The 24,815-nt window shown below is 38.9% G+C and overlaps 1 protein-coding gene across 11 annotated transcripts in view; it reads left to right on the forward strand.

Moving 5' to 3' along the window:
- Positions 1-24,815, forward strand: part of LIN54 (lin-54 DREAM MuvB core complex component) — a 41,537-nt gene that overhangs the window by 7,966 nt on the left and 8,756 nt on the right. For 4 of the 11 annotated variants that reach the window (XM_080343902.1, XM_080343901.1, XM_080343906.1 and 1 more), the window contains 7 exons: positions 8,229-8,947; positions 15,317-15,437; positions 18,336-18,481; positions 20,013-20,171; positions 22,485-22,701; positions 23,492-23,565; positions 23,713-23,910. In XM_080343902.1, coding sequence (XP_080200028.1) covers positions 8,255-8,947; positions 15,317-15,437; positions 18,336-18,481; positions 20,013-20,171; positions 22,485-22,701; positions 23,492-23,565; positions 23,713-23,910 — 1,608 coding nt within the window. In that variant the 5' untranslated portion in view covers positions 8,229-8,254. The other 7 variants (XM_080343900.1, XM_080343904.1, XM_080343896.1 and 4 more) reach the window with 7 other exon arrangements.

The raw sequence follows: 24,815 nt of genomic DNA on the forward strand, positions 1-24,815 counted from the left end.
GATCGCAGTTTTCATGCTTCTTGTTTTTAAGAGTGTGCTTGGTGCAATGTGACTCTGTGTTCTGAATTCTTCTGTAGCTTGACATGCAGGAGGTATCCAGAATGTGGAAAGCAAGACCTTAATTTCAAGCTCTATTAAAAAATCTGAAATCTGCATTTCTTAGGCCTAGTGATAAGTACTTTTCATATTTCTGTTAGATGTTTTTTGTTTTGTTTTGCTTTTTTATTCATTCAGGATAAGTTCACTACATATATATTAATTTTTACTTCAGATTCTTAATGCTTTGATTTTGGCCTCTTAAACATTGCAGAGAAATAATTTGAGGTTGGGGCTGTTTCCTTTGGTCTCACCACAAAGTTTGCACGGAACTTATGATTAGAAATGCTTCATTAAATATAGAGATTCTAGAATCTACAAACCCAAGTATTGGATTGTTCAGGGCAGTGAACACCATCAGAATGTGTTCAGTGATCTTACGAACACCTGTGCAGTTTTGTTTTTCAGCTTTTGTGCTACTGTGTGTTGTGAAAATTACTGAAATTGGCATGGAAAGCATGGGAAGAGTGAAGGGAAATGTTCTGATTTTTTTCTTTCTATTTTATTTTTAGTTTGCATGAAACTAGGCTTGGAAGTAGAACATAGTTTCCAGTTACAGAAAGCAAACCGAACTGCTTCTAAGTGTTCTGTTGCAATGAATATTGTATCTATATGGTTCTTTTCCTGCAAAGTTGCTGCAAGGTGTGTGCTAAACAAGCAGTGTTCAAGACTTCAATGTCACCATGAAAAAGTGACCTTCAGCACTCCTTTTTTAAGAGAAAAGGAGGATGTACAGATGTGTATGGAATCTTTCTGTGTTTGACAACATGCATTTGTTGATCATTGGATCATAAATGGCTACCCTCATTACTTAAATCTCTATTTCTGCATTCTTAGCCTGGTCATGACAGTCGTTTGTCAAACATATGCATATTGATGTTCTCTTACTTCTGTAGAAAGTTGCACTATTAGATCAGCACATGGTGTTCACATAATAATGCCATTGCTTTTCAGTGTGCTCTGGAATTTACCTAGCACTGGTGAGGATTAGACCCTTAAAGGGCACTAAGTAGTTCTCGAGCAGATTTACCATCAGCTTGCTGATCCTGGTCCATCTTCAGAACAAGATGGAAGTCTGGGTTTTTGGCTTGCTGTGAGCCACAAATAGCAAATCCTGGAAATGTGGACTGATGACTGAGGTAGATAGTTATCTATGCAAATTTGAAAAGATGACATGGCTTGAAATGCAGACTAATATTAGCAGAATGGTATCTGGTTTTGCCCCTTGTTAACAGACATTTAACTGGCGTGTGGGAGCTAGGTAACAGCTGTGAGCCATCCATGGGAAAGTAATTTGAGCTCTAAGTGGTTTAGTTTTCTAGATGCTAATAATTCTGGGTGAGTGCTTGGAGTTTTGTTTTTTGGTTGTTTGTGGGGGGTTTTTTGTTTGTTTTGGTTGTTGTTTTTTTTTTGGGGGGGTGGTTTTTTTTTTGTTTGTTTGTTTTCAGTAATACTACTCAATATCTCTTCTTGTAATCAACAGCAGCTAGAATGTTCTTATTTACCAGTCTTGTTTTGTAATTGATGGTACAATGTAATGTTTCCTTCTTGTGGTGATAAGGGAGTTGTTCAATCCAGAGTTAGATATTTGGGTATTTTACAATGCTAATTTTCTAGCAAGCAGTGCACTCACATGTACATGTAATGTAATTCAACCATTTGCAATTTGTATGATGTGTTGCTTTCATAAAAAACTTAGTTGTGGCTTTTTTCTTCTTTAGTTTCCTTTTTGCCTGAAAGGCTCTCTGTGACTCATGGGGATTTTGGTCATGTAGTATGTCAAAGGTCTTTGTTAGTTTGATTGTAAAAATTGCCTTTGTACTTTGTGTAATCTGATTTCTGTGGTAGCATGCTGTGATTCCTCGTATGTGAGGATTAATTTTGATGTGAAGAAAAACAGCTACAGGCCACAAGATAGCTGAATCTTAAAGTATATTTGTAACAGTGGTTGTGGTCAAGGAAGAACATGGGGTCATGTTGCATCCCTTCTGAAGTTTTGGGTATGATTCACTAAAGATTTTTTGGTGGTGAAGGCAGTGTATTTCCTGCCGATATGTTAGTGAAACATTTCTGTTTTGAAGACAAGACACATTTTCAAAAGCTTCACTAAAATATTTGAATTTTTTACAGCAGGTCTGCAAAAAGCATCTTCTGCTTGTTCCTATGTGGGTTTTTTTGGCTCCTTGAGTTTAAATGTACTTGTCACTAATTTGTAGCATTATATGTCGATAATAGCCGCATGAGGAGCTTAGTAACTGTTCTGTGGTTGAAAACTGCAAGATGCTTGTTTTTCCCCTCCATCCCAAGAGCTAGAAGATTAGGAAAGGGAATGGGAGCAGGCGAATGACATGCTGCTGCCATGTTCCCACTGGATTGTACTTGGATCTCTGTTTTGTGGCTGCTTCCAACTACTTCATGCCTGGTAATTTTAAACTGCTTAATCTCTAAGTATTAAGACCAAAAAAATTGGACTTCTTCAGCTCAGCAGCCTTCTGGAGTTTACATGTTGCCATTATTGGGGAATGCATGTGAGCAGAAGCTGAAAAATTTGAAAAAGCAATTAAGAACTTAAACTTTGGTTACATGTGGCTGATGGTATTTCATGCTTCTCAGATAAATCAAGAAACCATTCTGTATTTTCCCTGCTTCTTCCTCTTCTTGCCTTTGTTGTCATGAATGGATTTAGAAATACAATAAATGAAACTTTAAAAAAACCCTTACTAGTTAAGAGAAATATACTGATTTTATTAATGTAACTTAATAGGAATATTGTGAGATTTTTGCATTTTAAAATCTTCAAATCTGAGCAACAGCCTCTGCCCCACTTTTATTTAAGAGAGAAGTGATAGTGATGTCACATTTTTGCCTCAGCAAAGCAAACTCCAAATGTTACCCCTTTTGTACCTGATAATACTGTATTCTTTTGGTTTCTGCCCCCACGTTTGCACTTGGAGGCAATTGAACTTGCAGTGAATAGTTACTTGGTAGGTTGTCCACTATTACTTTTCTCCAATTCACGTGATCTTAGTTTCCAGCCTTATTCCCCCGCACCTTGGCTTAGTAAATCGCTTGAGAGATACTGCAACTATTGGTGTTCTCTCTTCCACTTCACAAATTAATAGGCATCTGCCTTGATTCTCTTAAAAGCTAGTAAATCTTCTTAACTGTATTGATCTTCGGAAAAGACTTGGCCTTTTGCGGCACCAAGGGTGCATGGAGACGTTTTTAAGTCCCTTATTGCAAAGATTCTGATTTTGTCATTTTTTTGGGGGGAGCTGCAAAACTGTGCCCTGTGTTATGTCCCTCAGGAAGAAAAGTGTAGAATATATGGCCATGTTTACATCTGCTCCTGGTTAGTGGTGTAGTAACTAGTTTCATGTATGCCAGACATATCCATGTGACTTGTTTCCTGGACAATCACCCCACTGATGACCTCTTGAGGGATTTTTTGGATGGTGTTTAATTGTTCCTCTTCATACTTCTTTTTAGGGTTTTTTGCAGTTCCTAGCTTAGGAAGTTGAAAATATTTGCTCTTGCTTGCTCTTAATAATGCTACATTTAAGTGCGTGTATCTGTCTCAGCTTTTAAGAACTACTGGCTGATATATCTGGCAAAGATACTTGGTTTCAGTTAGCAGTTGTTTGGCATGCAGCAACAGTTCTACTGATCCTACGAGAATCCCTGCTATTTTAGGGGCTATGTTGGATTTTATGCATTTATGAAGTTTTTATTATTTTTGGGGTGTTATTTTTGTTCTTCAAGCTAGGTGCTCATGCAAAAGCTGTTACTGATTTGATTTTCTCTTGTCTGGTGAAAGTGACGCTTCAGAAATTAGTTTGTAATTATTGCGAGTTAATTAAGGCAGGTTTGGCTGGTCTTTGTAGACCTGTCAAATTATACCAGAGTCATGCCATGGCTGAGCACCACCAGACCTGTGCTGTGTGCAGATAAGAGAGTGGAGAGGGGACTGCTACTGAGGCCACAAATGGTGACAAGCCCATTGGTTTACTGCTTCATTGTGGTGACCTTGCTAACGTGCAGCACCATCCCAGGACATTCTGTAAAGTTGGTCTCAGCAGCCTTGTTTCCAAGTAATCTGAATTTATGTACATTTCTTGTTGCAGTACATAGCCCTCACTGATGGTGTTGTAACATCCTCAAGTAAGTGCTGCACTCGAAGTGCTCATGGTTGCAGACTGGAAGCTTAGCCATTCTTATCTAGTGAAGTGGGGGCATTTCTGGAGATGGAATAAGATGCAGTTAATTACTACAAAATGCAGGCGTTGTTATAGCTTGTTTACTTATTTGCAGATCAGTGTGTGTTATTCTATTGATTCTTCAGATTTTCATGTGTAGTGTGGCTGCTTTGCATGCTTTATCAACAAAGGTGTTGATATAATTAATCTCAATACTTTAATAGTGTTGGTTTCTGAAAGATTCTGCACTGACATACTAGTGACAGAAAAGGAAAAATTATCCAAGTTCATACATTCCTGCCAGACACCATTCTGTGTTTTTGCCAAGGATGATAGCACCTTTTTATCCTTTTCCTTAAAAATCCCCTTTACTCTTTATGAAATTATACTGATAGAAATGAGGTAGTCAGTTTTTCTTCCTCAGCTTGATTTTGTTTGTACTGTAACTGAAAGCAAACAAATGCAGAAACACATGAACAGATAAATAATCTGAAGATGAAAAAAACTACCTGAAGGTTTTTCAGAAACACATATAGAATTCAGAAGTATTGGACTATTATGCTAAGTAAAATCAAGTTTAAATAAGTTTTTCTCTATATATTCTTTGTGTGACTACCAAATATAGAAGTCTATGGTAGGGATAAGAGATTCAGAGGTGGTTCACTCAAAGCTGAGCTTTCATCCCTATTATCGTCCTAACAGTACTCAGCATTTTTGGTAGAAGGTAACAAAAATATTTTTCATAGTTGTTTCTCCAAGACCTTACTGATGATATGCTTTAGTCCCTACATTTTTTTGTGCCTTTGGCTGGTTGCATGTACTGAGAAACGCTGAGACATTTTCTAAACAAATCTTCATTCTGTGAATTTTGTTTTGAGCTTTTGATTTAATTGTATGGTCTTTATTTTGTAGACTAAAATGATATATTTAGTAATATGATCCTAGAATTTTTGTGGAGTTCCTTGGTCTAGTAGTGTGCTTACTGACTTCCTTGGTTTAGATTGTTTTTTCTTCAGGTTCTGAACTAAATAAGTGTAAACAGTGATGCATTTTTTGGGGGTACTGTAGGTACAGCTCTTGTATTGTCAAGTGACTCAGCATAGCTGCTGAAGCAAAGGAGACTTTCAAGGTGTTTTGTTTTGGTTTTTTTTGAATAGTTAAAATAATTCTGTATCTTGAAGATCTTAAAGCTGTTAGAATCTTAAGAGAGGTTGGTGTGCCTTTACTGTTGGAAATCATTTTAGTAGAGGAGGTGGAAAAATGGAAACTGCATGTTTGGTATAAAAGCATTAGAAAAAAATAAACAGCTGAACTGTTGAGAAATCCTGGCTAAATACCTACTGGGTATTTAGTTGGGAAGTGGAAGTTACCTTAGACGACAGCAGCCTCTCATATAGCTAGGGTGAGATTTTAATAATTACATTTCATGTATCTATTTCAGTCATATCCAATAAGCAGTGAAGTAACAGAACAAGTGGGTTGTGTTGTGGTTCTTTTCTTGCTGTTCTTGATTACACTAGCCTGAATGCTTTGATGGAAGCCAACTGTGAAATGACGGGACCTAATAACTCTAAAATATTCAAATGTGATGGCCAGAAGCTGTTAATCCAGTAACCATGCATAATATTTATTTTCTTTTGGCTTGTTACTTTCTGATTCCAGACTTGACATAATGTATTTCTTTTCCTTCTGCATTCTGACTTAAAAGTGGTTTGTTTGATGTCGGAATGCTTAAATTCCAACTCTGTGCATTTTAATATAAATATAATACCCTTTCAACTAGATATTGGTATTTAATAAGAGTTTACTGCTTTGTAACAAACCAAATGGCGAGAACGAAGAAAACAGCTGTTGGACTGTGTAACTGCTGATATATATGTAAATACTTTATGGTCATACTGTTAAAAGATGCTAAGAATGATCTTTCTGTTAAGGAGTAACACATTCAAATAGAAACCAAAATGAAGTAGTTGAAAATTACTAGTAATTACTGAATCTGATTGGTTTTTCACTGTCTGATTTAGATAATTCCCTTCTTTTCAAACATGGAAGCAACCGTTATTTGAATTGAGGTTGAATCTAGGAGTCTAACTTCTTGATCCAAGCACCTTATGCTTGTCAGTATAGAATGGGGTGATGGGGCTTTTTGTCCAAAATAGTTCAGAGTTGTAAGATCTAAGACACAAGCTTATTTAGGCTGATGAGGACACAATGAAGCAATACAGCTCAAGAGGAGAGTCATTGACTTCAATATATGCTGAAGCGATCTGTTTTTCCTATTCCTGGTTTTGTGTAATCTTGTATGCAGTTCATCAATTTGCCTTTTAGACAGCAATGTGATACTATTACTAATGTGTCCTTAGGAGTAAGCTGTTTTGTCTAGTGCTAGTTACCACGGCTGGCATCACTGCAAGCTGTACTGGCATTACTTTGGGAGAAATGCTTTCCAAAGGAGGTATTTCTGGCAGTGACATCAGATAACTTTGTACCTTTAAATGCCGGCCAATAAGGGAGCTGTGTGCGAGTTTCACCATCGGTCATCTGAACAAGTTCTTTAACAGCTTGGGCTTCTTGAATATCACAGCAATTTGGTATGGCTTGTACTTGGGATGGCACCCTTCACGATTAGGAAGGCCATGGACTGCTTCAGCGCAGCCTCCTGAGCTCGGCATTGAAACTAGGTAGATCATAGCAGGTTTTTTTTCCCCCATCCTTCTGCCTTGTGGGTGAAATGCAGCTGTTCTGTGGTTAGGTGCTGTGCAGAATGGAACCACAATGACTCTGGAGGAATCAGTGGCACCTCAGCATTTGGCATGGTTCCTTAATTATGAATGTTGTTTAGTAATAGCTTAGTTCTGTTTTTCTAGCAAGTAGGAGACTGAATTTGTGAGGATCCTGCTCTCTTGAGCCTTATCATGAGTACTCGAGAGTGTGTACACATAGTTGTGCAGTGTGCTTGTCTGTGCAGTGCCCAAGCATGTTGATGCGGTCAGCAAGTGGAGAAAAAGCCTTACGAAGCCGATGTGTTTTCAGCCTCTGACAGGGATACAGTTTTAGTAGGAATGGTAGATGAGACCATTTACAGCAATGCCTTTAATGTGTCTCAAGTGGGAAGTGACTCCAGCTTTGAATCTCGGTGTAGTATTTATATATAAATTAGTCACTCTTACTAGTTAGATTAAAAACAAATCTGTTTTCTTTCAGATGAGGTGTTCTTTGTTTTGTGTTTAGAACATGTTTCAAATTGATCATGAATTTGGGCATTACATTTTCATGTGAGTGTTGAGAGAAAATATTGAGCTGTTCTTTTCACTGCCAGCATAGAGAAATTATCTGCTTATCTTGGAAGGGCTGGGCTTTGGCTTGGTGAGCTTCTGGGGTTGATAAAGCCCAACACTAGGCAGCTATTTCTTTTTCTGGGATTTCTAAAATAAGGATTTGGCAGAATGAACCCCTGTTCTGTCTGGTATGGATAGCAAGTCTCTTGAGGCAAGAGAACCTACTAGTCAATGTTGACAGATGCCATTATCATCTGTTGGATTTTTAAAGCTTTTTAACTTTTGCTCTATATTTCAGTAAGCTTAAAGGTGTGTTAACAAGGTGCCTGTGTCTTGGGGGAAACACTAGTTAATTAACTGTACTGTGTTGTCAAGAGTGGACTGGTAACCCACAGCAAGTCAGTGCCTTGATTTGACTTCAGCAGATGATGTTGAAGAGGTTTGATATAAATTCTTACTGAGAGCAAATTCAGCATGATTTGTTATGTTTTGCTACCTTTTTTTTTTCCCCCCCCATTATATCCTGCCTGTGCATGCACAGTCTCTTTTGGCTTAAAAAAATCTGCTACTGTATTTTCTTTTTTGGTAGTATTATTCACAAAGCTTTACAAAATTTATGTTTTCTGGAAGCCAATAACTGTTTAAAATATTATTGCAGTACCTGTTCCAGTTATCACTGCCAAAATGGAGGTGGTTTCAGCAGAAGTCAACAGCTTGCTCCCTGAGGAAATAATGGACACCGGTATAACTCTGGTGGAAGATGACAGCATTGAGGCGGTTATTGTGTCATCACCAATAGGAGATTCTATTCCCATGGAAACAGAACTGGAAGAAATAGTGAACATAAGCTCCACCAGTGACTCGTCAGCTACAACTACAGCCGTGGTCACCACAGAATCGGTTACTGGACCCAGCAATCACTCAGGCGACACAACAGTGAACACCACAACCCCAAAAACTGATTCAAATGCAGTAGCAAAGCCTACCTTTCCAAGTGGCCTCCATAAACTTGGTGCTCAGACCCCTGTCACTATATCAGCCAATCAAATTATTCTGAACAAGACCACCGATCTTAAAATAGGCAATCAGAGTATTAAACCGGATGGACAAAAACTAATTGTAACAACTTTGGGCAAGTCTGGCCAACCCATTGTTTTAGCATTACCCCACAGCCAACTCCCACAGGCGCAGAAGGCCACGTCCCAAGCCCAAGGTGGAGACTCCAAGGTACAAGGCCAGCAGATCAAAGTTGTTATTGGAGGTCGGTCGGAAGTGAAACCTGTTGTTGGTGTCTCAGCTTTGACACAAGGAAGTCAGCTAATAAATACTGCGGCCCAGCCTTCTGTTTTGCAGAGCCAGCAATTAAAAACAGTACAGGTAATGTGAGTTATGCTGATGAAACAAACCTCTTAAAATAATTTTGTTGCTGCAACTGTTGTCCTTTTCCTTCACTGACTGACACATGGTTGCTTTCAACCTTTGCGTTTGTTCCTTGTATTAAAAAAATACAGTGCTGCTCTTAGACCATGCTTTAATCTGTGAATGCATTTGCCATTTGATGCCTTTTACCTCTATCTATTGTTTAGAAACTTAGGTTTTGCCTCAGAGAAAGTGAGCTATTAAAATTCAGTAAATTGAAGAGAATTTTCCCATTATTTTAATTTTATATTAAAAAAAAATTCTACATGCTTTCAGGAAGACTGAATTGAACTCTCTATGCCTGTTGTTTCTTTATTCAAACTGAATGCTGCTTTACTCCTTTATCAAAGGGTACCTTCTGCCTCATAAATTTAGTTTAAGTAAACTCTCGGAAAAAAACTTATACCTTTCTGTTCTTTTTCAAATGTTGTATGTTGTCTGCTTCAAATCTAGTTAAGCTTGTTAATAGCGATAGACTAGATGCTATTGTAAGCTGGACACTGCAAGGTCCTGTTCCTGAACTCTAGCATGGATCTCGAGATATTTGAAACCAGAATCAGCTGGGATCTGAAAATATATTGAAAAGACTTGGTTTATGACCAAAAGGTTCTGACTTTCATCTGATGTACGGCAGAACTATATACGTAACTTTGTTACCTCATGCGAATGAAGGAAAAGTAGAACTCAATGCATGGTGGAAAAATACGTATTTTGCAGTCTAAATTAAATGAGAAGTTAAACTCTAAAAACTGATTTGCTGCACATGAAATTTACAAACTTTTAAGTATGTTATGAGGTGAATGGTAAGTTCCCTATGGCAAGCAAATGCAAGCAACTCTCAAGATGGTTTGTTTTAAAGCAGCAGATAATCCCTTCACCAGTTTCTGCTTTCTCCTTTTTTGTTGCTACATCATACCTGTAGAGAACTTATTTAGTAATGACTGTTTGAAACATGTCAATTTTCTTAAGTGACTTGCATTGATACTTAATGGTACAGTTGTCGTTACAGCTTTCAAAAAAGCCTCTGCTCAAACTCAGTGTAGGAGCTTTTAAGAGTGGATTGGTTCCTGTTACTTGGCTTCAGTTACTCACAAGTAACAGATACAGGAAGCTGAAGAGAATAGGACTTAGCTGTGATGTGCTTTTGTTTACATGAGATGGCCTTTGCTGTCAATGACTGAAATACAGTGACTTGGTGATTGCCCTCTGCTGTTTGTCACTAGGAATTCTAGATGTTCCTTAATACAGGCCATTACAAATGGTTTCGCATCCATTTGTAGGTTTAGTTGCAGTTTAAATTCACTTTATTGTGGTCTCTTTGCTTCCATTTGTAAAACATACTGGTTTGTTAACATCTGACATTCCTTTTTTTCCTATAAGGAGGAGGAAGTAGAAATTAAAAGCAAGAAGGCACTGTTCATTTCGTTATAAATACCTGATACTGCAGGGAGCATGATTACATTAGCACTTCCCAGACAGTGCTTTTCCTTGTAAGAAATTACTAAAGTATCAGAGGGATATATGAAGCTAGACAGATTAATGGTCTACCCTATCATGAATGATGGGGGACATAACCCATGCCTTGAGTCCCTAGCTTAGAAAATTAAGTCATGCATTTTCCCCATCATCCCGAATGAGCCTCTTAACCTTTTAGTGAGGGGAAACAGAAGCTGTGAATGGATCCCTGCCTCCCAAAGGTCTTGTGTAACTTACTTCTTCTGCCTTTGTGAATCAGGTATTTCAGATACAAGGCAGCAGAGCAGTTTGTCTTGGTGCTGAAAATCAAATTGGTAAAAATTAGCCTTAGAAGACAAAGAGCTCTCTTCTGTTCTCCTTACACCGTCACTGTTGTAGGGGCTTTGCAGATCATTAGAGAAACTCAATTAGCCTTACTGCAATCTAACTGGGACATTTGAAATCTCAGCACTTGAGAAAAGGCATAAGTAATAGAGTTGAGCAAAATGTTCCTTGGAATCTGGCTCACTCTCTTCATTACAATTTTAGAGGTGTGAGGCTGTGACATGTAAAATGTGGCATGACCTTGGGCTTCATCTATATCAAGAGGTTTATTACTGTCTCTCTTACTATAATCCTTGGCAACTTGTCCTGATTTCTTTTGAAATAACTGCTCTGAATGTGTGGACGAAATTACTGGACACATGCATCTGCTTTCAGCCTGTGGCTCCTGCCTGCATACAGGCTTAAAAACAGGGATGTGCTTGCTGGTGTACTACTTAGTCCAAGTGTGTTAAGCAGGAGTTTAGCCTTGCAGATGACTCTCAAACAGATATCAAGACCTATCACCATTGCTGTCACTAGCCTAGTCAAACTTGACTGTACCTTGATGTGGTAACTGGCTTCGTGTTTCAGCAGTTAAATCTACGTGTCCATAGCATCACTGCTGCTATGTTGAGACAACTGCTAAGCCATCATTGTGGTTTTGTCTTATTGGAAAACTGACCTTGTGCACTCCCTAACCTCAGAGCAAAGTCCTGTTCCTAGCTCAGTTTCTTCAGTTTCTTTGAAATATGCTGCTGCTTCTCTTCTATTTCTGGAGTCTATGATTTTTCATATTATGGCAAATATAAATTACATAGGATGTGCCTACATGGACAAGCTCTCATGAGGTCATTTAGGGAGTGGATTTTAGTTAGTTTCTCTGTGGTAGCTGACTGTGTGTATTCAACCAGCAGTAAATGCAAGATATGCGTGTGCCTTTTTCTGTATGAATAGAACACAGTTCGACAGCTGAAAAGCAAGTCTGGCCATAGAAACTTTATAGTTCATCTGGTTTAGTGGACAGTGCTTAGCAAGACACAAATTGACCTTTTAAATAAGGACTATTGCAGATAGTTATCTTTTCTTCTGTAGGGGAAAGGAGGTGGGTGTGTGCTTCTAAATATATTTTTATTCTGGAAGAGCTCATTGCCCCAGGAAGTATTTTTGCAGTCTAATTCAAAGTTACTTGCAGAGAGCATGCTTAGCTTTCAGAGGCAGAGGAATAATGTGAAGCTCCTTGTGATTAGTACAGGCAATGGCAGAGGACTCGAGAGAATTTGCTCTGCTTGAAGCATCAAAGGGGCAGTCTGCCATCTTAATAATTTCCTCTGGCTTCTCCAGTCTCTACTGCAATGGCCAGTGAGTTTCCCACTGATGCTTAGAAAGCTCCTGAAGGCAGCTGGGGTTGTTGGCTCCAGCAGCAAAAACCTCAGGCTCCTTGGCAGCAAGTAAGGGCAGGAGTGCTGAGGGCTGTTCCTCACCTATAACCAGTCACCTTGGGTTTTTGCCATGTTTTCTAAGCCCTGAGGGTTTTTGCCATGTTTTCTAAGCCCTGAGGGGATTCAGTGGCTTGTTAGACTGTTAGACCTTCTTTGTAGACAAACAGCTCACTCAGAAAGCAGGTGAGAATTTATCTGAGAGAGGATATTGTAAGTTGATTCTGAGGGAAGCAGGGCCACTGGTCTTGATTAGGTATTGGTTTGGGATTTTGATTTTTTTTTTTAATACTTCATGTTAACAGGTAGCTAGGATTTTTACCGGTATTCATATAGGTCATTTAATGACTGTTAACTGGGAAACAACTGTTGTTGTCCAGAGCTAGTTGTTCCTGCTGGATGTTGATCACATTCTCAGCCAGACTTTGCCCTTGATTCAGAGCATGAAAGCAATAGCAGTTGAGTTAACATAATGCCTGATGGCAGGGTAAGATTAATTTCAGCAGAATAGAAATCTCAAATCCATTAAATTAAATGTTGGGAATTTATCAGAACTTAAAACTGTATGTAAATTTACAAAAAAACCAAACAAAACAAAATCCAAACAAACAAAAAAAAACCCCACCACCACCAAAACCTGATAAACTGCCTGCTCATCTGTCAGTTGTACTAAGAAAACGGAATCCTTGAAATGGTAAAATGGCTTTGAGTTAAATTAGTAAACTGTCCTGTGAATGAAACTTCCTTTTTCAAAAAACTTATATCTATCAAAAAATAGCTGGTTTGTTTTTTTTTTCTTCCTTGTTTCATTTTAAGCCTTGAATATTGCATTCCATCTAAAAGCAGCTAATGTGGCCTGGGTGCAACATATTTGGGCAAACCACCTTTACCTGCCGATGGCCTGAGGCGGAGGTTTCCTCTGGTAAACACCCATATTGTAACCGTGGAGCTGCACATGGGTTCCTTTACGTGAAGTCTGTTTTCTGGTGCTGCCTGGTGTTGGAGCTGCTGGCTACTGGCTTCCCTGGCCTGGGCACAGCTCCGGTGTGCAGAGACAGTGTTTGCTTTCCAAAGAGGGCTGGAGGGCTCCAGAGCCAGAGCATGGGGAGCTCCAGTGCCCCCAGCTATGCCAGGAGTGTGCCACTGGGAGCCAAAACAGCCTCACGCCTGCTCTTTGTAGGGTGGCTGGTGAATTTGTGATATGCTACTGAATATTTTGAATGTTTTGGCATTATTCTACTGTAAAGGAGGTGTTTTCAGTCAGCAAATTTTATAAATAGCATTTTGTGTAGGAAACCACAACATCCAGCCTACTCAATTGCTTCATTTAAACACTCGCAACTTTCTCAGACTGTTAAAAGTAGCTGTCATCTCTGTATCTTTGCATGTCTGTGAGATTTCTCCAGTTAGCTACTTGAGTAACAAAGGCAGTTGTGCACCTTTGAGAGATGGCTCTCTACATGGATGCCGATGTCATGCCACTGTGATGCTGCTGGAGTCAGTGGCTGGTGCCTGCGGGCTGCAGCTAGGTGCATGTGGGGGGGAGGCAGTATGGGCCTGGCCTGTGAGGTGCATCAGTGTAAGAGCTTCAGTAAAGCCTTGAGTGCTTGGCCTTCAGGTATGGCATCTCAGGGAAGGTCCTAGTGGTAGTCTCCATCTGCAGGCAACCTCTGTAGTCAGTGGGTTAAAATAGTCTTTGAAGGAAGTAGGCTTCTTAACTATTTGCCAGCCGGATGCTGGTGTATGGAAGCTATTAGGATAGATGCATCTGGTAGCTAACTTCTGTCAGTGTGGAAAAGGAGAAAAAGTATTGTTTAAGACTGAAGACTATAAACCCTGCTTGTAAAGATTGCAAGTTGAAGTGATCTGTCTCATTGAATTGTACATAAATGCTTCTGGTCCAGCTGTACTTCAGGAGACTGGATCATGGAAGGAAAAAAAGACCCCCTTATACCTGGATGTAACCAACTGATTTCTTCTTGGCTAGTGAGTACTCAAAACTTTCAGGGACTGATGATCCACATACTTTTTGAGAACTGTTGCAGAAGGCTGTTTCCCCATTTGCAGGATAAGTGTGCTGCTATGTCAGAACAGGTCAAGAGATGTTTCAGAGCAGTGGTTTTCATATTTAAACTGCTCAAACAAGTTTTGTCCTGTCTGAAAATGAAACAACTTGTTTTAAAGCTTCAAATATTGAGACTTGTGTATTTAACATTTTTATATAGACAAATTACATATAAGAAATAATTTCAGCATCTTGAAGATGGGTTATGTTTGCATAGAAAAATACCTTAGTAAAACCTAAGGGATTTGTCCATCCTGCTTTAGTGGTTGGTTTTCTGAAGTGGCATGAATGATATCCTCTGTTGGTGAAGTTACTTTTCGCTAAGTATCCCACAGCAGAGACTTGGGCATGGATTTCAGAAATTCTTCTAAAAGTACAGCATAGAGCAGCTCAAGTAGTATGCCTCCTGAAGAGGGACCTTCAGCAGAAAAGAAATTAAGACAATTACACTCTCATAATCCCAGCCTCCACACATCACGTGTCACTCTGGGCCAATCGCAAAGTCAGTCTCTGGTGTCTCCCTGTTCTTCATTGATCTCTTCACTTTTGTCAGGCTGGCTGTCAAAAGTTCTGACCTTCAGTTTCTGTTTTGCACTTGCAATTGGAGAAAATAAGTTATTGGTAACAGCCAAGACATTGTTCTGTTAGACACTGTTCTGTTCCTTATCTCCAGGGAAGAAATTCCCTTTATCTTTTAGCTTGAAAACTCTGATGCCTTTTTTACTTAATGAAGCAGGTAGTTCAAAGGTTTACAAATTGCAGAAGTTGTGCTAAGCAAACTTACTTATGCTAAGTGAATTCTGGATAAGCAGTTTCTGACCAAGTTCTATAAGCACTATACCCAGTAATTTAATAAGCCAAGGTGGTGTATTCCCTAACATCCTAGCTCTCCATAGAGAGAAATGGAGGTGAAATGTGAAATAGACAATTATTCTTCTAATTTTGTGTGCAGGTATTGTTCTTTTTTTCTAGATATACTTAAAAATACAATATTTTAGATCCAAAGTGCTAAAGTAACTTTAGATCTTTTTCCCCTCCATCTTTCAGATTGCAAAGAAGACTCGAACCCCAACTTCTGGCCCAGTCATCACCAAGCTGATCTTTGCAAAACCAATCAATAGCAAAGCTGTTACAGGACAGACCACTCAAGTGTCACCAGTCATTGCAGGTTGTACTTCTCTGACTTGTTTTGCTTTACCATTTTTAATGGGTGTTCAAAGAGATAGCGATTGCAGAAATTTTTCTGTCTCCATGATTCTACTGTAGTTTCTGTTGAAGTACCTCAAGCAATTGAAAAAACGTCAGCAGATAATTTGGTAGGTAGAAGCAGATAAATGCAGTGATTGGCACCCTTACTCTTTGCTCATTTAGAATTATCTTTATGATTGTAGCATATGATTGTTTTGCTTTTTCTGTAAATTGCTTTTACTTTTTGGATTTTGGGGAGGAGAAAAAAATACCTCACAGACAGAGAAAAGGCTACTTCATAAACAGAAGGTATTTGTAGATACCTTATGTAAATACAGAGCAGGAAAAGGAGACACATACTCTTGTATTAGTTTAATCTGCTTATGGCTGGACTTAAATGGAATACATTAAAATAACAGGAAAAAGGTTTGAGTGAGAAAAGTGAATAAAGCTGTGTTGTTGCTGTTAAGTTGTTCACCTCACCTACTTCAAACGTAAGCATTGCAGAAGAATCTAAGAAGGTAATTAAGGCAAATAAGGAATGGTTTGTCTCTTTAGAAAATAAATCTTTGTGCCATTTAAAAACAATAAACAACAACAAAACCCAAAACAAAAAATAACCCTGCAGTGCAATCATTTGTTTATTACAGCAGTGGGACTGATGTGTCACTTGATACATCATTGCATATATGCAAGTAACATCTGAGCCATGTAAATTTTCTCGAAAGGACAAATGTAGGAAGCCAGAATCACCTTCAGAGCTTGAAGGATGTCTTCAACTGTTTCTAGATTGACCAATCCAAGTAGGCCTAAAATCTGTTCCACATATTTAAATGAATTTAAGCCATTACAGAACTGGGACTTAAGCTGGTTTTTAAAGGAATGCAACTGTCTTCTGTATTCAAAACTGTGACAGATACAAGTGAATCATACATCACTGAAACATAATCTTTTCCTTGAGTTGTCAGACTTGCCTGCCCCCTGAAATCCCGTGTGTGTTTCTGGTGAAATGGGGATTTCCCATTCCACTCCCCAGTTTTCGTCTTTCTCAAACAACTCCTCACCAAATGTGCAGACCTGTAAATAACAGGATTGCTTCACTGTCTTTATAAATAATTAAGCTGTTTGTGTGTGTATTAAAACAAACAAACAAACCCACTAGTGTGCCAATCCAGAACATTAAAGACCCTGAAATGAGCCACTTGGAGCTGCATTATGTTTTCATCTGGCAATAGGTGAAAATTGGTAAACAACAAGGAACCACAACAAAAATAATGCTAACAAGAGCACATTTTGAAGTTTGCTGCTTCCGGAATGAAAGGAAATGTCCAAATCACAACATACCTACATGATATTGACAAGCAGATCTTTTACAAAACAAATGAACTTCCAGCTCTTAAATTGATGTGTGGGAAAATCAAGAGTACCTGTTCCTGAACCTGTAAGATAAGAATCAGTGGGAGGTGAAGATGGTTCTCTAATTGAGAGGGAAATCTTTTCAAATATCTGCCTTTCCTCTCACCACTCCAAACAGCCAGCACAGCTTGTCATCTTTGAGAGCTGGCATCACTTAGGGAAGGTGCAACATTTGCATGTTGTGTTTTGATTTTGTATGTGTGGTTTTATGTTTTCAATTGCTTGGTAATATCTGCAGACTGAGGTGGAAGTTGTAAATTTGAGAGACTTGTCAATATAAGCAGCCAGTTTCTGTTTAGGAAGCTGATGCCAAGGGATGCAGAGGGCGATGTAGTGAGAAAGGGAAAGCTGTCACCAGGAAAAAACAAACTTGAAGCACTACGTTCTGTAGATGGTAAAATTCCTACAGACTCTGACATTTTTTTCAGGTTGCATGTGGCCTTAGCAGCTTCTGGCAACTATGTATGCTGCTACTTGGGTTTCACAAAAGCAAAGATTATTTTAGAGCATGTAGACCTTGGAAGAAGGCACCTTTCCACAAGGATGATGCTTTTTCCTGTTGGTTCCAGTTAATTTAGTTGTCCTGGCACTTGCTGGTTTGGGATGGAAAAGTTATGCTGCTGTTGATTTATTATTTTGATAAATGAAGTACAAGAGAATGGGTGACAGAGAGGCTATCACAAACATGAGTTTGAGCCAAACCACAGCAGAGGAAAGCTCAGTGCTCAGGTACTCTTTGGAAAGAAACTCAAGTATGAAGAAAGAAGGGGAAAAAAAAAAGGAAAAAAAAAAAACAAGAAAAAAAACAAGAAAAAAAAAAAAAACACAAGAAAAAAAAACCACAAACAACCAAAACAGAACCCAAGCAAACAAAAAGACATTTTCCACTCTGAAAGTTTTGCAATATTCCTGAGACTGATTTAATGATTTGGAGTTGCTTGTTTTGATGTTCAACCTTTTTTGCCATTGTAAAAGCAGAGAGTTTGTAGTGTTACACCACCATCCTTATTTTCACAGGTGTGTCATATATTCTGTTGGGCAGTGAAAATAAACATAAGCACAAAGAAAAGAATAAAAAGAGTTGAGTGTAGAGAGATGAAGCATCTTTTGATCACTGTAAGGCAGTTTGTTTCTGCTGGCTGGGGGTTCGTGCACCATGCAGGTATTTTGAAGATCTGCATGCCTCAGGATGCTACACTGGCTTTAAAGAATTTTTCAGCTGAATGTCACAGAAAACTTAATGTACATTTCAGGTTTTTTTAAGCCCAAGTGAATATCTTTTTATTCACAAGAGTGAAAATTATTTTCTCCTTTGCTTAATCTAAAAGAATGCTTATATCCTTCCTACTAGGTAATACAATCAGAAGTAGGGATTGATTGCGTGATACGCAGAGAAAAGTTTGCTTTAAAAGTTAATGTGAACAGGGATAATTTGAGCTGATGATATCTTCATTGTTTATAGGTAGAGTTCTTTCGCAGTCCACTCCAGGAACACCACCAAAGACAATAACTATTTCTGACAGTGGAGTAATTGGATCATCTTTGAGTACCACAACACAACAGACACCGAATAAAATAGCTATCTCACCACTCAAATCCCCTAATAAAGTAAGTACCTGGTTCTGGCTGCAGCACTCTATCCCTCATGCACAGTGGTCTGAATGGAGCTCTCTGTCTTTGCTACAAGCTCTTTATGGTCCCACTGCTCTAGAGTCTCCATTGTGCATCATGATACTCTGTGGTAACGGCCTAAGCTTGACTTTTTTGCAGTTGGCTTCTTTACTGTTGTTTTAAATAAATAAGCATTACTGCATTAATTTCCTATTCCTGCCAGTTCTTGCCGTTCCCCAAGCATCCATTCTGACAGCAGCTGTTCTCTCTTAGCCAAGCACGCAAAACAGTATTTTTTCATGCCTTTTTACAAAATCAACAAACTGTTTAAGAGAAGACCTCAGTGATGTTAATAGGTTAGCACTTACTGACCATTGTCTGCTAGTGCTTATATAATTTAGTCTTCTCTAATTATGCCTGAAGTAAATGAGATTTACAGTGGTCCTTGGCAAGTACAGAGCTGGCGATTGGAACAGGTGGGCAATATATAGAAAAGGTAACTCATCCACCGTAAGCTGCATTATGGATGAGTGTCATAGTGATGCTTTTATTTTTTACAATTGTCTTAAGAAGAGGAATATTGCTGGAGAAAGAATGAGTATGCGGGTGGAACTAAGATGCATAATGCACGCAAAATATTGTATATAAAAACTAGCATAAGACTAAAGACTTTCTTAGTCTGGCTGTGCTTTAGCTATGTAATATTATGCAAATGAAGTTAAAGACTTGTTTGAGAATTATTAGTGAAGGAAGCAACATGGAGAGGAAGTTAAAAAAAAAAAAAAAAACAACACCAAAAACTAGAATAAAATTTAACAGTGAGTGGGAGGTGAAAAGACTCCGTAGGGTTACATCTTGAAATAACTGTAGACAAGCAATTCTAAGTATCTTTTTAAGGCAAATTATTTTAAAAATTGTTAGTTTCCTTAAAACGTAAAGAAGAAAGTTTAGAAAGAAAAGTAAGAAACAACCTTGGAATGGGTGTGGATATATAGAATAGAGTATTCAAGCAGTGCACTTTGCAGAAATGCAGTCAGAAAACTGTATGCCTACAGGAATGTGCAAAACAGATTGAAAATACTGATGTTCTTATACTTTGCCTGAATCAACAGCATAAAATGAGATACTTTTTTCCTTTTCACAGCCCTCCTTTAAAACGTTGTGTTTATCATGAAATAGTCATGGTGCCAATTATAAAGCTGTTGTTCAGAAAATCCATCTTGACCAACAACAACAAAAAAAGAAAGAAGAAAAAAAAAAAGAGACAAAAACCAGAAGTAGTGCTAGCTTTATGCAGGGGTCTTTCAGTGCTGGAAACCAGCAGTGCCTTGAAGATTCTCGTTAAAAAACTTGTCTGTGTACTGCTGTTGCATGGTTGGACCCATGTGACTTGTGATTAAATACAGCACCCTTGTTCACAGGAAGAACTCTACCTGTGGAGAACTGTACTTCCATGAGGAAGGGCATGCATATGTACAGGGTCTTCTATGCTTTGCAGAGATTTAAACTGCTTCTTTGTTTTGCCAAGCAGCTAACAGTGGTGTCAGTGGCTTCGCAGCCTCCCAACTCCCCCCAGAAGACGGTGGGCGTCCCACTGAATGTAGCGTTAGGACAGCAGATCCTCACAGTGCAGCAGTCAGCGCCCTCCTCCCCTGGGAAGCCCGTAGTCAACCACACAACTGCCCAGGTACAGCCTGACTTTCCTTTGTCTTCTAGCGTGTCTCCATCTCGTCTCATCAGTTGCAGGAAACTGGAGTGCTGAACTGCAAATTGGCAGTGGTCAGTCCCAATGTGTTTCTTGTAGTAGTGTTTGCTTAATTGGCAAAAGCGTTGCCCTGAGGAGCATGTGCTTCTGCAGTCAAGGGGTGCAAACCATTGCAAGCGAGTACAAGGGCATGTGGTTAGAAAGCAGCTTTCCAACCTGGAAAGCCCCATAGTTCTCATCTCTGTATATTGAATCTCCCAAGTCATCTGAAAGGCTTCCTTTGATATGAGGAAGAGTTCTTTGGGTGGTTCTGTCTCTTCTACCAGTGTTTCTGTGCCACTGAGTAGGGCTGCTTTCCAGGTATTTGAGGTTTGCAACAATGGAGTTTGTATTCTTGTGGTAGAGGTCTGCATAAGCAAGACACTGTGGCCTGAGACCTACAGAATTAGAAATTACTGATTTCTTTTTGTCCCACTTCTAGAAAAATATCAGGGTTTTCCATAATAGCTTTGATAAACTGATTTGCATTAATAAATGACAACACAAAACACCTCTGGAGTTCTTGTTTTATTCCTCTTTTGTAATCAGATGAATCTTTTTCTGTCTTAAAACCTGTATTCCTGTTTTTGGTAAGCATGAAGGGGTTGTGTACGAGTGTAAGTAACCTGAGTGGATATAGTAGGGAGTGGACGCAGTTGCGTGTACAGCACAAGACCAGAGACTCGGACAGATTTTGCCAGTCTCATCTTAATGATACAGGTGATAACTGGAATGATGATACAAACACATGGATGCTAACATGATTTGAGGTGTGTTGTTTTGTGTTTTTTTTTTCTTCAGAGTCAAACTGGCAAAGTTGTCTTTTTAAAACAGTTGTTAAAAGGTTAAGACTATTGTAAACACCATAAGTGACAAAACAGAGATACCTGTGTGTTATATGTATTCAGTTCTGATCCAAAGCTGTCTGAAACCACAGGGTTTCACCTGTCTCTTCATTGGGCTCAAGAACATGCACTTTGAAGAACTGTGACTTGAATTTTACGTTTTTCCCGCTTGTCCTTGGATGGCAGACACTAATTTGTGTGCTAGAAGGAACTTTGTCCATGCTGGTCTCCCTGTGATAATATTTACGCTGTGACTGTGCTTGCAGATAGTGCTTATTTTGAATTGCTCTGAGTTGTTGAGGTTTCAGTGTACTTAAAAAACAAACAAACAACAACAACAAAACACCTTCTTGAAAAGACTGGGTTTATATTTTTAGTAAAATATATGCAAATTCAGATTGCAGCCCTGTAGCTGCTGAAGCTGGAGAGCTGGTAAAATGTTCTAATAAATAGTCACATCATGCTGTCAACCAAATTTAATACTAAAACTTAATGACAATTATATGTTTAATATCAAGATACTGAGAATAAAAAGCTGAGCTCCAAATGAAGTTAGATGGCAGGAGAAAGAGAAGGAATAAACAAAGATTTGATGTTATGAGCAAGGCTGGAAAAGGGGACCATTATTAAAAAAATATACTTATGTGCATAAATAAAATATACATTTACTTGTTATCATTTTGTAGTTTGAGAGAAATTGGAAAGATGAAGTCTTGCGAATTCTGGGTATATCATTACCCTAGCTGTGAGGCAGCACAGATCTGATGAATTCTCCTTCTTTCCCATTTTTGCCTTTTTTCTTATTACATTTGTTTTGCTACTCTTCATTGTTTTTGCTGCTTTCTTTTCTCAGCTTGTCCTTTCTTATGTCTTCAGCTCTCACTTTATGAACTCTGTTCCATTTCCTCGTCGGGGGTTGCACAGTGAATTCTGCATATTAATCACAGTCTTAACAGCGTGGACCTGTGCACACAGAGATAAATCATGCCACAGTCCAGCATGAACAGTTCTGCAAGGAGTTCTTACCCCATGTTTAAATTAGTAGGAATATTTCTAGGTTTGTTCGTTGCTCAATTTTTACATCCAAACTAAGCGATGTTCTCTGTGGGCAATTGAAGTGTTACTCAGCAGACTTTGTCTCTGAGGAAGTGGACCAAACCACTCCTGCAAATATTAGTTTACTCAGGTGTTTGGTGTAAAGCATTGAAAATGGAACTGAGTTTGCTTTGCTCTGAGCTGTTGAGAGGCATTTAATCTCTTCACATCTGTTTTACTTTTGAAAGCAAAAACACGACTTCTTGAGGATACATATGGATTAAGGAGTTGCTCAGAAACAAATTGAGGAATAAACATGATGATTTTTTTTTGCCTTTGTACAAATAACTTTGTGCTCTCTGTTTTGGCTTAACAGGCTGTGAAATCAGCAGTACAGACCATTACTGTAGGCGGAGTGGGTGCATCTCAATTTAAGACAATTATTCCCTTGGCAACTGCACCCAATGTTCAGCAGATTCAGGTACCTGGAAGCAAGTTTCATTATGTCAGACTTGTTACTGCCACAACAGCCAATAGTTCAACCCAATCGGCCAGTCAAAATCCCAGTACAAATACACAGCCTCTTCAACAGGGTAAGTATGGGTACTAATGTGTTGTCTGAAATACGGTTGTTTTGGTTTTTGTTTGTTTGTTTGGGTGTTTTGTTTTGTTTTCTTGTTTGTTTTGTAAGAATTAAAATGAGTACATAACAGATCTTTCAAGACTGCCAGACACACTTGGTTTTGTGATAGACTTGCACAGATTTTTCAAAGGTATCATATTCTAGTGTTACCTCCAGTTTTGTGTGGAATTGCTTCTCTGTGTCAAATTGCTCTGTAGTTGGGCCTGAATCCTTGGAGCAGTTTAGGTTGCTTTTCCCTAGTTTACCAGCTTTGTGGCTGACTTAGGTCAAGTCTTGCATCCACTGTATGAAAAGTGTGAAACCAGAGCAGCCCACAAACATATTGCCAAAACTCCTGCAACATGAAGATCCTTGCATGTTAAATACTTTAGAAGCACCAAAAGTTTCTCCTTGTTTCTGTCCATGCTTTCTAGAGCTGCGATGGAATAAAAGATTTCAAACCAAGCTGTGATTTTTGTATTCTCCTTTTGCTAAGGGAAATCCGGTGTCCAGAGGATCTCTGCACCCAATCTGGTTTTTAAACCATTGCTGTGAAACATGTGGACATACTATTGTGCAAATACCTGTTTACAAAGGTGTTATTTAGACATAAGTGTTATGTGTCATGAGTTCAGCCAGTTAATCTCAGTGCATAGTTACAGTATTAAGTATCTTTGTGTTATGCGCATGTGAAAGTCTGGAAGACTGAACTGTGAACTTTGAATAATTTGTGTTACTGTGACATTGTTTCCTGATACCAGCAAAGCCAGTGGTGGTGAACGCAACCCCAGTGCGGATGTCTGTTCCCATAGTGCCAGCACAGACTGTGAAGCAGGTGAGCTAAATGTAAAAGGCATATTCCTGACTGACTTTGGATGAAGAAAAAAGTCTGCTTTCAACACCATAATGAATTGTTCTATTAATAAAAGTGTATTCTGAATCAACAAAGCAGTGATTTTATAAACAACTCTTTTATTTCCAGGTGGTTCCCAAACCAATCAACCCAACTTCCCAGATAGTTACTACGAGTCAGCCCCAACAAAGACTTATAATGCCAGCCACTCCACTGCCACAGATACAGCCCAACCTCACCAACCTCCCACCAGGCACTGTACTGGCACCAGCACCCGGCACAGGAAACGTCGGCTATGCAGTCCTTCCAGCTCAGTATGTCACACAGGTATGGCGTTAATCCAGAGATAAACAAGGCAATATTGCTGTTGTGGAATGTAACTACCTGCCTGTTAAAGATTATTGCTCCCCAACCCAGGTCTAGGGATTAGGTTTTTACTTTTTGCCAAGATCTGACCAACATTGAGAGTGAAAAGGATAATAAATGAAATGTTCTGCTGAAGGCCGACCAGCCAGTCTGTACAAAGAAAGATCTTGTCAGCTCATGACATTAGTAGCACCAGCCTCATTTCTGATTCCCTTTTGGTTTTGTCACAACTGCAGTTTGTCTCTAAAGACTCATACCATGTCCTTCCAGTCCACTTATACAAATCTGACCTTAAAGTAAATAATACCATTTGTTGGAACTCTTCTCAAAGGCTTTGTGTTCCAGACACAATCTGTCCCCTTTGAGCCGGCCCCAGTAGGTCTGTATCTTGTTATGTTCCAATCTATCTTCAGAACCTGTCCCAGCAGGAGAAAATGGCTATGTGTAGGTAATCCAAAAGAAGGTAGCCAAAACCAGTGCTGTTTGGCAGGTTGTTAGGAGGTTTTGTTTGTTTTTTTATGAGAAAAACAAACTGTTGGTCCAAGTCTGCAGTGAAGTTAGAATGTAAATCACTTTACTTGCATTTATTTAATTATGTAATAAGTGGCTTGTATATTAAGGAAGCTACTAAAGTAATTTGTGCGGGAAGCGATCCTGCTCTATTGGGGACAGGGTTGCTTAGGAAAAGTGGGGAAATGAGCACGAGTTTAGGAGCTGGAACTGTTTGTGGTCTGAATGTTAATGTGTATAGTTTCTGTGTTATCTGTATGGTTGTGCATACTGTAATAGAGAACAAAAATATCATCTAAAATAAGCTTTAATTGCAAAGTCTGGAGGCAGGAGGTTACTGATCTAAGTTCTGCAAA

Source organism: Nesoenas mayeri (assembly GCF_963082525.1).
Source record: "Nesoenas mayeri genome assembly, chromosome: 4".
Lineage (NCBI taxonomy): Eukaryota > Metazoa > Chordata > Aves > Columbiformes > Columbidae > Nesoenas > Nesoenas mayeri.